General features: G+C 32.3%; 1 protein-coding gene across 3 annotated transcripts in view; it reads left to right on the top strand.

Moving 5' to 3' along the window:
* Nucleotides 1–14,943, top strand: part of LOC143067568 (sodium/hydrogen exchanger 2-like) — a 74,688-nt gene that overhangs the window by 32,330 nt on the left and 27,415 nt on the right. For all 3 annotated transcript variants that reach the window (XM_076240911.1, XM_076240910.1, XM_076240912.1), the window contains exons 7-13: nt 6,175–6,256; nt 7,164–7,191; nt 8,609–8,718; nt 9,562–9,637; nt 10,149–10,231; nt 13,790–13,901; nt 14,274–14,355. In XM_076240911.1, the coding sequence (XP_076097026.1) occupies nt 6,175–6,256; nt 7,164–7,191; nt 8,609–8,718; nt 9,562–9,637; nt 10,149–10,231; nt 13,790–13,901; nt 14,274–14,355 (573 nt within the window). The remainder of the gene's footprint in view (nt 1–6,174; nt 6,257–7,163; nt 7,192–8,608; nt 8,719–9,561; nt 9,638–10,148; nt 10,232–13,789; nt 13,902–14,273; nt 14,356–14,943) is intronic.

Here is a 14,943-nt window from a genome sequence, read left to right as displayed (position 1 = left end):
TTTATAATTTACTCCAGGGCTGCCTTAGAAAAATTACAATCAATATTTTGAAATATAACTGAGAAATTTTAGAATTACATTCATGGTTGATTTTTCTTAAGGTTAGAACACAAAGTTATACCTTCATAATTTTCTACTTATAGCTAGAACAAAATTGCACAGTTACCAGTAATTGGTGTACACTTAATTTTGATACTTTTCCCTCAGGGATAGTGTAGAAAAGTAATTTTTTCCAAGAGATAGAAAAAAGTATCAATTCATTTTTCACATTTTCTGCATAATTTACGTTTTCAGTTACTATATTGAATAGAGAGAAAAAGTAAACATAGCAAATATGATTAACAAAACAGGACCTAAATTTAAGTCAACATGGCAGAAAAATCTAGTCAAGGAGATTTTGTTATTGAATGAAGTTTTTACCCATTCATACGGGTTTTTTTTCATGGAAAACTGTAATAGAGAGAAACTGTAGATAGACAAAATGATTAGCAAAACAAGATCTACAAATAAGTCAACATTGTGGAAATAATTATAGGAGTTATTTAAATGATGTTATAAACTATATTAGATAAAGAGAAATAAAGATTTTACCACTGTATCAAGTGTGATACGATATTTATCCACTCGAGACATTTAAATTTTTGAATTTAAAATGCGAGGCTTGCAGAGTGTTTTAAATATTTAAAATTTAACTGTTGAGAGTGCATAAATATCGTATTACACAGGTTTTGGTGGTGGAATCTGTTTCTGTAATGATTTTTAAACAATATGCAAACATCTTCAATACTTCTTTTCAAATGATCAGCAAAAAGATGTGTTCTTTCTATGTGAGGTCATCAGTCCCCTTTTTCGTGCCGTCACATTAGGAAATTCAGAGGAAAGCAAGAAAATTCGACATCAAATTGAATTTTGACCAATGAAGAACTGAGATCAAACGATCCACACATTCATTAAATAAAAATAATCAATATGTCAGGAAAGGGATAAATCATGTAAGAGTTAAAGAAAACTAATTATCAAACAAGATAGTTAACTATTTATTATAGGAGTTATTTCCCTGGAATGAAGTTTTTTACTCATGTTTGTTTTTTTTGGCTGAAACTTTATAAAGTAGATAGAGAGAAAAAAGCAAAAATATTCAATAGAAAAATCTAACTGTCCCAAGGCCGACAATCATGAGTTGACTCATTTTTGTTGAAAAAGCGAGACTAAGCGATCCTACATTCTGTTGTCAGCGGTGGTGGCGGTGGTGGCGGTGGCGGCGGCGGCGGCCACAAATATATACTCTGTGGTTAAAGTTTTTGAAATTTTAATAACTTTCTTAAACTATACTGGATTACTTCCAAACGTGGACAGAAGCTTGTTTATGATCATAAGATAGTATCCAGAAGTAAATTTTGTAAAAATAAAATTCCATTTTTTTCCGTATTTTACTTATAAATGGACTTAGATTTTCTGCCAGGAAACAACACATTCACTTAGTACGGCGGCTTTGTGAAAAATTGTGCACATCCTGCTACAAGCATGAAATTTGGCATAGACCTTCCTCAACTATTTCTCTTTTATTTCAGATAGGGAGGCATTTGAAAAAAAAGTCTCACTTCTGGTAAAATCCAAAATGGCGGACATCATACTTAAATTAGCCCAATATCGAAGGCTAGTATGTGAAAAGGTGTTATTAACATGCTACTATCATAATATTTGGTACAAACCTTTGTTATGTACTACTTTTGGATATATGATATAGATTAGTTGTCTTCAAAAACCCTACTTCCGGTAAAATCCAACATGGCGAAAATTGTACTAAAATAAGCTTATTTTTAGGGAGGGTAATTGAAATATGTTTTAAAGTTTTGCTACTATCATTATATTGTGCAGGAACCTTTCTTTTGTGATTCTCATTTATACAATGTGTAAGACATATGTCTTAAAAACCCTTACTTCATGTGATATCCAATATGGCGGACATAGAAATATTGATATTTTTTCTTTTTAATATTCAGCTTTTTTAAAAATGTAAAGAAAATGTTGTTTTTTTAAGCTGGTCATTAAATTTTTGGCTTTCAGTCATCCTCAAAACCACTAATGCTATTCAGCTTTATATGATTAGATACAAAGTTAACACTTCCGGTAAAAAAAAAACCCAATATGACATAAATTTCAAAGATGAGTCCTCAATCCATATCTTCGATGTATAGTTTTGGATAGATTGATTAAAACAAAATAAAATCACTAAAGTTCTTAAACATCTTTAGAATGACTAATTTATGGCCGCAAATACACGTTTATTCACAATCGGAGAGCTTATTTTCCAAATTTACAAGATCGTGGTATTGAGTTGTCAAAAAGGTTCCCATGGATCATATTTTTCCCTTCGCCATTCATAAGCATCTGGACTAGTTAGCATAGGAACCAATACTTGCTGAAAAAGACTAGACCGAGACCTGGGAATAGCCTCAATAAGTATTTCCTCTTCCAAAACAAATGTTTTCTTGCTTTGTAACCCCATCTGATAAGTTTGTTCGATCTTACAACAAAACCAAGTAACGTTCTATCAATGACATTGTCAAATCCATATCTGGTGATGTTGGCTGATCAATCATCATTCTAAATGATAGAGTCACATCTGCACACACCATCCATGTCAACAACGCAGTTCCTTTTCCAGCAAACGTGTAATCTCTCAATGCTTAGTGTATTTGAAAGGTCATGGATAGATATATATCTGAAGCTTTTCGCACTTCAAAATGCAAGCCAAAGTTTGTCTGTCCCTATGTCACTGAATAGCGAAACAGCAATGACAGCAACGTCAGTATCTACTGTTTGAGTCATGACTCATTAAGTCTGTGTTTCACTGCATCAGGCACATGCATCTTGATTCAAGTTCAGCCTCTTCATGTAAACATGGTGCTAAGCTTGAAACATCATCATGTGGTGGATAACACAGAACATCTTGAGCAATTGTTGCTACAACTACCTTTCCCTAAAATCTATTGAGCAAGCTGTTGCGAATGAAAACTTGAAAGTTCTTTCTTATTGTCGTCATCTCTCAGAAAACTTTGCCAATTTTGAGGTTTTTGTTTTGACTCTGGATTCGTCTGTATATTTCCTTTCCCTTACATGTAGCTCTTGCTTCTTATAACAAATGCTCAGGATATTCTATCTTATCTACCTCGTGAAGTTTATCACCATGTTCACATTAAGAGACTGACAATAGAATCATGGTGCATGTGTCTGATGCAATGAAACACAAACTTGCACGCATGATTCAAATAGTCGTTACTGATGATGCTGTCATTAATGTTTCGCTATTCCATGACATGGGAAGACAAACGATGGATTGTGTTTGGGAGGGCAAAAAGCTTTGGATAAATATATATCAATGACCTTTCAAATGCACCTGGCAATGAGTGATTACACACACTTATTGTGATCTATGTCTTTACCGGTTGTGATATGGTTCTCTGATTGCTTGAAAAGGAAAAAAAGACTACGTTGGAGACATTGATGGTATTTGAAGATATGACTTTAACATAAAGTATGATGATTGATCAGCCTAAATCACCGAGGTTTAACTGTAAGATAACACAAACTTATCAGATGGGGTAACATGGTTAACAAATCAAGAAAATAATTATTTGCACAAAAGGGAAGACTGATTGAGGGTATTCCATCAATTTGGTCTAGTCTTGTCCAGCATGTAAAACGTGCAGTATACTAAGACAGGTGTTTAGGGGGGCGAGCTTGGAATGGGCTATTATGCTACCCAGTTCAGGCGCTAATACTAGTAGATGGCGCAGGGACAAAGAGGATAATTTTTAGATAACTCTTTCTAAGGCCTCATCATTTTGTCTGAAGCTTGTACATTACAGATGTACTAGGGAATGCGGTTCAATGCAAAACAATGCTACATCCTAAGCATCAGAAACAAAAGCCATAAAATCTACAGTTTAAATGGACACATACTACAACAAGTCAAGCAGAACCTGTACCTAGGCCTACAAATTTCGAAAGACCTCAAATGGACCACCCACATATTAAACGTGGCAAAGAAAGCAATTTCAACACTAGACTTTCAAAGAAGAAATTTGAAATACTGCCCACAAGATTGCAAAAAAAAAACCCAGCTTACATCTCGATCGTCAGATCAACGATGGAATATGGAGCCATAGTACGGGACCCCTACATGGTAACAAACATAAATAAGCTAGAAAGGATACAAAGTTACCGGCAAGATTTATCACCATAGAGTACAAGTCAAGAGAGGACGGGTGTGTCTCCAATATGCTTGCCCAACTGGAACTTCAAGACCTCCAGAAATTACAAGACGAACAAGCTAGAAGTTGATATTTATGTACAAAGTGGTTTAGGTGCTGATTCCCGCTATTGAACCAGACGAATTTCTTTAAAAAGCACGTCCTAAGAGAAACATAACTGCAAAGAAGTTCGAAGAATATCACGCAACAAATATTGTGGAAAAGCAAAGAATTTCACTAAGCAAAGCACCACAATACTCAAAATCATTCTTTGTAAAGATAGTGATCGTGTCGAATCAGGTAGAAGACACTGTAGTGCGCGCATCAAGCATAGAGAGCGTAAAATCTGCTCTTATGCCTCGTCAATAAATCGGCGGCGCTCTCTCAAACCGTTATATTAAAGCCAGAATTGTTATCGACAACGTATTCATCAAGATACAGATACAGAGGATGTCGCGGTCGTTGTTAATGCGGAAAATCTGGTCTCCCGTGCACTGCTTTGTTTGCATGTGGTGGTGACTGTAAATAAACATGAATTTTTAGCCAAATAGTAATAATTTGAAAAATGTTTAGTACTTTAGTAATTTTATTTTGTTTTAATCAATCTTATAATCTAAAACTCAAAATCAAAGATATGGATTGAGGACTCATTTTTGAAATTTACGCCATATTGGGTTATTTTTACCGGAAGTGTTATTTAAAAATTTTCAACAGAATAAAATAAGTGGTTTTGAGGATAACTAGAAGCCAAAAGTTTAATGAAAAATCAAAAAATCAAAAAAACAAAACATTTTCTTTACATTTTGAAAAAGTTGAATATTAAAATAGAAAATTGATATTTCTATGTCCGCCATTTTGGATATTACCGGAAGTAGGGTTTTTAAAGAGATATGTCTTATACATTGTATCCATGAGAAGCACAAAAGAAAGATTCATGCACAATGTAATGATAGTAGCAATACATTAAAACACATTTCAATTACCCTCCCCAAAAATAAGCTTGTTCTAGTACTATGTCCGCCATGTTGGAATTTTACCGGAAGTAGGGTTTTTGAAGACATCTAATCTATATCATATATCCAAAAGTAGTACATAACAAAGGTTGGTACCAAATATTATGTTAGTAGCATGATAATAACACCTTTTCACATACTAGCCTTCGATATAGAGCTTATTTAAGTATGATGTCCGCCATTTTGGATTTTACCGGAAGTGAGACATTTTTTCAAATGCCTCCCTATCTGAAAAAAAGAGTAATAGTTGAGGAAAGGCTATGTAAAATTTCATGATTGTAGCAGGATGTGCACAATTCTTCTGAAATATGCTTGTAGCCGCCGGACTAACTCTGTGGTTAAATTTTTAAAAAAATTAATAACTTTCTTATACTACTTTTAATTTGTACCAAACTTAGACAGAAGCTTGTTTATGATCAAAAGCTAGTATTTAGAAGGAAATTTTGTTAATATTTTGTACCTGTGTGTCTGTATTTTACTTATAAATGGACTTAGTTTTTCTTCCAGTTAACATTACATACAGTCTGCAGTTAAAGTTTTTAAACATTTATTAGATTCATAAACTATCCTGGATTTTTACCAAACTTGGACAGAAGTTCTTACAATCAAAAGATAGTATCAAGAGGAATATTTTTATTGATTTTTTTATTGATTTTCCTTATTTTTGTTGAGCCTGTGATTTTCAGCAAAAGTAGGCAAGACACTGGGTTCCGCAGAACCCTTACAAATATTTGAAGATTTTGCCTATGAATGATGAGTTTTACCTATCTTAGGATACAATAGGATAAAGTCTTATTTAATGTGTCTTTTAATTGCAGTGTATCATTTTTTTCCAAAAATGTTTAAGGAGCCATATTGCAACATTTATCTAACAGTTTTGCATCTAATTGTTCACTTTTTTTCAGTATAATTTTAGAAGCAGCCTTCAGTTTATATGACAGAACATTTCTACATAACTTAGGAAGTATTCTCATATTTTCAGTAATTGTAAGTTATCTAAATTTTATTGAAAAAACAACTGATGTCTTGCCCCAATATGTTGAATAAAATGAAAAATAATAATTTAACATATATATGGAAAAAATAAATAAAGAAATATACATGGTAGTTTCATGGTCTCTGAAATAAGATAAGTACATCAGACAGACACAAGCAGAGTTCAAGGGTTTGTGATTGGTTGATGAAGTAGTCAAATATTATCAGGTACTGAAATGTATAATGATGACTCACAGATCAGTTTTGAGTTTCAGTCTGTTTCATCAACAGATTTTTTAGCAGCCTTGCAGTTAATTTTTGTTCATTTGCGTATACATTTGTGTAATGACAATTTATAGATCAAATTTGCATGAAAATTGTATGTCTCTATTCTTCTGTTGGAATGCCTTTACATCTGTAATTGATTTATTGTACATTAGTTTGAAATAACCACATAAAGATGGAATTTATGTATTATTCCAGTTGACTAATTTTGAAGTAATTAGGATAAAGGCTAAGGCATTCTACCAAATTGATATGATTGCAGCTTTCTATATTAAGATTTTGTGAAACAATATGAAGAAAAATTGGCAGTGTGTATTGTAAGACACTTGTGTCAAAAGTTCATTTATAAAAAAAAATTCAATAATTGCATAAATTCTTCCTATCCAGAAGATTTTTTGTCTACAAAGAATATATAAAGCATACTGAGTTTACTTTATTATAATGCATAAATAGATAACAGGGATTACAAAAAATATTGAACCGAACAAGAGACTACAATTAAAACTGATGCTACCAATATACAAAGACGTACAAAAGAAATAAAAAAACTCACTAGGTCCAGGTATAACCTGGGTTTAATCCTGATTTTAGTGTTTAGCATGTTTTAATTGATGATTATTTTTGATAATTTCAGGGAACATGTTGTGCTGCTTTTACTATAGGTAAGGAAATATTGTATTAAGATAGATTTTGTTGAAGAAAATTCTTGTTTTTAACCACCGCAAAAAAAATTTGTGCATAGTATAATGCTATCATGTCATCTGCGTTTTCGTCTGAATATGCGTTTTGTTTCTGGACAATAACTTTAGTTTAAGTAAATGAATCTGTAATAATTTTTACCAGAAGGTTCAATACCACTAAAGGAAAGTTGGGATTGATTTTGGAGGTTATGGTCCCAACAGTTTAGGAATTAGAGGCCAAACAAAGGGCCCAAATAAGCATTTTTGTAGTTTGCAAACAATAACTTGTGTTTAAGTGTTTGAATCTCTCTGATATTATACCACAAGTTTCCATACCACAAAGGAATGGTTAGGATTGACTATAAGGGTTAATGGTTCAAACCATTTAGGAATTAGGGTAAAGAAAGGGTGAAAAACTAGGTTTTTCTGGTTAATGGACAATTAAAACAATTTAAAAGCAGTGTAAGGGAGGTTCTCCAAATACATTTAAAATACAATATTGTGTATGTTTGGATTTACCTCCCTTACACTACTTGTAAAAAGAAATGTCAGGTTTTGGACTATTTGTAATTAAAAAAAGTTTGGGGAGGGGCTGGGGTAATAGGTGACAGCATAGTGTATTGCACAAAAGCGTAAAAGGGGGGTAAACATTTTTTTGATGGGTGGGTTGGGGTTGGTGGTCGATTTGCAACAGCATACTTGCAGAAAAGCAAAAAAAAGTGGGGGTTCCCTTTTTTGGGGGGGGGGGGGAGGGGGTCAATTCGCAACAGCATAGTATATTGCACAAAAGCAAAAAATATATAAATTCAAATCATATAACCAATTCTGAGTTCTTTGACTGTAGTTATTCTGTGTCAGAAACCTATTATGTGTCAAATATTTAATTACAATCCAAATTCAGACTAGTATCAAGCGTGAATATTGTGTCCAGTTTTGCACTAACTGTTCAGGGTTGGACCTCTGCGGTTGTATCCAGCTGTGCTCAGCAAAGCAATTTTTTAAAGTAAATGTATGTAATATATTAATTATTATTTAAAAAGAGGAGACAAGATTTTTTCCATAAAACAAAGCTTTGAATTCACTTTACTTAATTCTTATAAGTTGATAAATTCTAATTTCATTTTCTATCTTTTTTTGCCTTAGACAAATAACAGATTAGTCAAAATTAAAAGACATTTTTCATTCTGGTTTGTTAAAATTGATGTATCAATTGAACCAGCTTAAAAGTGCACTTTCATAAAAACTGCTCAAGTTTTTCAATGTACTTGTATTTTTGATACACCAGTTATAAGTGCCAGCATGTCTACATGAAAATAATAGTATCAATAAGTAAAATCTCATGGCAATCATACCACAACTTACTATTTTATATTGATTGTATTGTTTGTTGTATTTTCAGGTTTATGTTTGATTGGTTTACATAAAGCAGGTGCTATGGAAGATATAGATGTTACACCTATACAGCTTTTAGTCTTTAGTGCTCTAATAGTAGCTGTAGACCCAGTTGCTGTGAGTATATGAAGGGTCAACATTTGTGGAGGAAGACATTTTTGTCACATTTTCCTAATTATTAGATCATATCTTTTTCAGACTAAATCCCTTAAGTGTCAGAATACAAAATTGTGATTGATTGATTTAAAGCACTCTCACCACTATTGTGCTAATTTATTGGTCAGATTATATTGGTGGAGGAAGCTGGATATCCTGGAGAGAACCTGTCAATGTGACATCCAGACTGTGCCAAACTGTTTTAGGGTTTGTCTGACCAAACTGTTTTAGGGTTTGTCTGACCAAAAAAGAAATTTGATCTTTTCTACTATATATTCAACTAAAAAAACTTAAAACTGTCTGTCTGAATGATTTTTTGTCAGACATTTTGTCGGTCAGACAGAGTTTGGGATACACTGGGTCACATCTCTCCATCCAAGTAATAATTTGTAAAAGTAAACCATTATAGGTCAAAGTACGGTCTTCAACACAGAGCCTTGGCTCACACCAAACACCATATTTATGTAACACAAGATACATGCACTAACATTAACATAAAGTAATTCTATTTTTGTATGCAACTATTTTTTCAATTTAACTTGCAATCCTAATATCATGAAACAGAGTTATCCTTGTATAAAGTTTTTGGTTTGCCAGGATGTTCACAAATAAAACAAGATTTAGCAATAACAATGGGATTATTACATTCAGCTGAAAGGATAAAAACAAAAAAAAACTTCAATAAGAGTGTTTATTATTTTGGGTTTCAAACACTATAATTTGTGATAGAATTTATTGGAAGACTGGTGAAAAGTTGAGATCCACAACATTTTCTCCAACAATTGACTAACATATCTATTTCAGGTGTTAGCTGTATTTAATGAAGTTGGTGTAAATAGAGTTTTATACTTCCTTGTCTTTGGTGAATCTTTGTTAAATGGTATGTATGAATAAATAACTTATACTGAATGTTTAGAATTTTTTTTTTTTTTGCAGAAATTGCCACAGGATAGCTTTCTCCAATTATAACTTGTGTTTTGAATTTTAAACTCATCCTAAAACTCTTTCCAGAACTCCTAAAAATCTTTATTTATAATGCTATTATACAACTCTTATTTTGTTTATGACCTGAACTATTTTTCCCTATACAAATCATTGAATAAAGCTTTATCTGAGGTACCCTTTGTGTGTCTGTGACTACTACTGAACCCCTAACTACAATGTACTGTAACTTTTGCAGAATCTTCACAATATGATACCATTGTTCACCACTAATTTTGTTTTGTTTCCTGATATCTGAAATATTTTAGAGTTTCATTTACTAATCAGGAACTTTTCCTCTGCTTTATATCAGGGTAGTGGTATGATTTTGTCAGCTTTACTTGCAGTACCTCTAATTTTATATAGTGCTAGAAAATAAGAACACATATTAATAGAATTTTTGTTTACAGATGGTGTGACTGTAGTGTTGTACAATGTATTACAGTCTTATAACAGTATAGATTTACAAGGGGGATCAATCACTTATAAGGAGGTAAGGTGTAAATTTGTAGTACAGTCGAACCTCGTTGTGTTGAAGTCGAAGGGACCAGACAAAAGTATTCGACTCATCCGAGGTTCGACTCAACCAAGGTTGAATGAGACGTCATATATTTGAAATGTATGAAATATCAATATGTGATTTCTGTAAACAAGATGCATGTTTATTGAGCATTGTGCTTTTTTAGATATGATAATATATGATTGTGTATTTATGTTCCGTATTTTTAAGATTCAACACGCACAACATTCACAAATGAAATCAATACACGAATATTTACAAAGGTCAGTCACTATAAATTATGGAAATACTCGCGAAAATATTTTCATAACTAATCTTTAAAGAATGTGAACAGTGTTCATAGATTAAAAATACCAACTCATAATGATTAATAAAATATTTTAATCCTTTTAATTATTGTTCTTATTCTAATGGTTAATTTAATCTCAGCTTGGGTCATTAAAATTTGTTTCGTTTTTGTACCAAGTGAAATAGGTTCGGTACATTCAAGTTCTGCTTGGACGATCAACAAAGGTGTTGATTAGCGGTCATCATAAACATGTCATTTTAACTGTTTTACAAACAAGTATGTTTACACAGCTTTAACAGGTCGAGAACTCTATATTTCTTTACGTCAGAATATATTTGCATAGTAATTTCCCAAACACAAGGCCAATACGGCCTTGAAAAACTGACCAATCGACTCAATGAGCTACAATTCATTGTGGGCTACTACGAGTTTACTACAACCGAAAAACACATGGAATTAGTGGAAGAACTGTCAATTAATATAGTGTCTGGGATTCTCAAAATATATGTTTTTGTTCTGCGAATGTGATTATTGTAAAATATATAACATAATCTTCACTTTGCATGCTCAGATTAAAAAAGTATTGTTTACGGGCTTCACTATTCGACTTTCTTTTTCGCCAGGTTTTTTCCATTGTTATTCATTGTACCTGTGCAATAATTTTACGACATGAAACAGTGAAATTTCAGATGAACTGACCACTGTCCACTATGAAATTTTTTGAGCTCTTTTGAACCTGTATAATGTCATTCCATTGGGTTTTGCTCATTGTTGAAGGCCGTACGGTGAACTATAAATGTTAATTTCTGTGTCATTTTGGTCTCTTGTGGACAGTTGTCCCATTGGCAATCATATCACATCTTCTTTTTTATATTAGATCCAACGCTGCAATTTTCACAAAACATATCAAATTTTCCACCTCGTCGCACAAACATATAAGGACAACATCATTACATCTTATTTCCTACTGCATGTAGAGCAAAACTTTGGTTAGCTTGCTTGCTTTGTTTGTATATTGTACAATCGTATTAGGATAACAACAAATTAAATTCAAATATAAAATATACAAGTTAAACTATGCCTATATATATTGTTTAAACAACTATACACACAAAGCAAGCAAGCCAACCAAAGTGTTACTTTGCAAGCATTAGGAAATCAGCTGTAATGATTTTATTCAATTTGGCGAATGTCTGAGCCTGTTAAAAAACGAAAACAAAATGAAACTACAGTTACTGACTTCACTACCTTCAAAACAAAGGGAACAGTTTGGAAGTCTCATATACTGAAATGTGACAAACATAAAAACTTATAGATTTTGTTAACACTGCCATGTATGTAAATATTTCTTCGCCTTTTTACGAACACAAACTTCAAGAATTCAAGGATCACACATTTGCCTTTAATTATCTATACGGAAATTGCTGTACTCGTGAATATAAGCACGGGCTGTTATTGACGGCTTACTTTACACTAGTAAGTTTGTCTCATGGGTAATTGTGTTTTTCGCTGTTGTTTCGTTGCTGTCTGGTGGACGAATACATGAAATCTCCGTGCCATCATCAAACATATTAATGGCTATATATCGGGTAATTCAAACCCTTTTTTCTTTGCAAAGAAACAACTCTTCGTTAATCTGAGCATCGAAGGAATACTTTGTACCACAAACTTTAAATGAGGATACACAAAATGAAAAAATAGGCGAAATTATGAATCCCGCATTGCACGAAAAAATGTGTTGTATTTCAATAAATAACACGTGTTCTCGGTTGGTTGTAAACACGTAGTAGTCCATCATGCATTGTTACTCATTTAGTGGATTGGTCAAAAACCTAGGTAAAAATAAATTGCGTCACATGTAAATAAACAATTACATGTGCGAGAACATAAGTATGCTAATTTATGCATTTCCATATAAGGTAGTGGTCCCGACCTGTTTAATCACTTATGGAAATGAATAGGTTAAACAAGAAAAATATCCGTTATGAATTTTATTTTTAAAGTTTTTATTTCTTTCGATTTTTTTTTTAATTTTGTACTTCGAGACATCGGGGTCAATTTACATCAATTTTACATCGACGGGACTTAAGAATTACCTCGACTTAACCGAGAATTCGAATCATCGGAGTTCGACTCATCACAGGTTAAAATTGATCAAACGGGAATTATGCCGGGACCGAGAAATTACTTCGACTCATCCGAGTTTTCGACACAACCGAGTTCGACACAACGAGGTTCGACTGTATAAACTATTTTACTTGTGTTCTAAGATTCTGATTATACAGAAATGAGATGCAGTTCAAGTCAGTTTTGCATGAATGTACAATCACATTAAGGATGTACTTAGGTGAGGTTAGGTGAAAATTAATAAATCAAGAATTTAAAATTGATACTATAAGCCGAAAGAGCATTCTTTTAGGATAAAAATAAGCTCAAAATATTGATAGGTCATGGACCTCCTTTTTGAGATATTTGAGATTTAAAATATGGCAGGAAAGGCTGACTCAGACTTTTACCTTATATTTGCATTGGTATTATTTGGGTTTCAAAACATAAGAACGAAAATCAAGAATCTTCTAAAATTTTGGTAATTGACCTTTCATGAGCTTATATGAAAAAATTAATGTGTGTTATGGGGCAAAATGTTTTACCTTGTGTTGTATGGAAAAACACCAAGGAGTCAGAAAATTTGACACAAATTCCAAAACCTCACCTAAGTACATCCTTAAAATCAGCTGTATGTTGTTGCTACAATACCTTCTGTAGCATATCACAACATCAGATTTTAATCAAATAGCAGAAACCTTTGAAAATGAAAGTATTGACAATGAAAAAGTGATTCAAAGAATACCAAAGGGACATTGAAGCTCATAAGTTGAAAATGAAATGACAAAGGCCATAGCTAAAAAAAGGAAAAAAGACAGACTAACTAAAGTACACAAAAAAAACCTTAGAAAACTAAAGACTGAGCAACACTAACTTCATTTAACATAAAAATAATCGTCAATACATGAAAACTGGTACCCATAAACATTAATGAATCCACAGTATGTGCATAGGTTATACATTCTTATATAAAGAACAACTTTTCACAAGAAAAAATGAGTGTTGAACTGGTGAATTTGACAGTATTTTGCAATGACAATACCTGAATAAGATGAGCTGAAGAGTATACATCAATGAACTTTGATTACAAACAATGTACAATTAGGCTTTTAATGTTTTATACATTTGTTTTCCAGGTGATATTAGGAATAGTGAAATTTTTTGTTGTATGTATTGGTGGTCTGGCTATAGGTGTAATATGTGGGATTCTATCATCGATACTTACCCGGTTTACTGACAAAGTTAAAGGTAAGAGATCACCATGGTTAATTAACAATAACCCAAACATGTATGACAAATAATAAATACTTTTGTTTTGATACACCATCTGTAAGATTTTGATTTAAGTTAAGAAAAAGATGTAGGATAGTTGTGCAGATGATAACAATTCTGAGCTGAATAATTCATATCTTGTCAATCTGAAGTTTATTTGACCTTGACCTCATTTTCATGGTTGACTAGTCAACATGAAGGTTTTGTAATCAGGTTTGTTTTCAGGTACTATAGCCCTTTTTTGTCAAAAAACTCAGGTTAAACATTAAACGTACCTGGAGTTCTCGGATAACACTTAAATTTTATGTTGAGGTTGTTATACCCAACGAAATATAATATCTATTTCAGTTGTTGAACCTGTAGCCATATTTGGTATGGCTTATTTAGCCTTTATTTTGGCAGAAATGTTCCATTTCTCAGGAATAATAAGGTAAGCTAGATTTTCTGCAATATTTTCAAATTTAACTTTTCCAACTTTTATAGTTAAAGGTAATTTTTCAGACTAATTGGTTTTATTTGATGAATATCTGCCATACTGATACTGAAATTAAAAAAATACATTTGTATTTTGGGCATGAGTTTGTCCCATATGGTTGAATATTACCAAGAAATTTAATTTTCATGAGATGTTTTATAGAATCTACAGGTTATGTCATACTCATAATTTACTTAGCTCGCAGTACTAGTGTATGATTGAAGCATCTAGTTATTGTAACATACATCTTCATAATGGTCATACAATTAAACAAAATACTTACATACAAGAAAAGAAGTGTTCAATTGTTTCCTTTTTAATTTTCTTGAAGTATAATGTGCTGGTTTGTAATACACATATTTTTCTACTACAATTAAAATCTACAAAATTTAGCATCTTACAAAAAAAAAGTGAATACAAAGATAAAAAGTAGAGCCAATTCAAATGCCTAGCAAGGAAGAAAATGAAGGTTATACAAGACATACTATGCTTTAAAGTAGTCTGCTAATGTCAATTTAAAACTGTTTATATACCTCTATATTT

The sequence above is a fragment of the Mytilus galloprovincialis genome, chromosome 3, assembly GCF_965363235.1.
Source record: "Mytilus galloprovincialis chromosome 3, xbMytGall1.hap1.1, whole genome shotgun sequence".
NCBI classification, from domain to species: Eukaryota; Metazoa; Mollusca; class Bivalvia; order Mytilida; family Mytilidae; genus Mytilus; species Mytilus galloprovincialis.
Note: the sequence above shows the minus strand (reverse complement) of the source record. Positions and strands in the feature narration are given on the sequence as shown.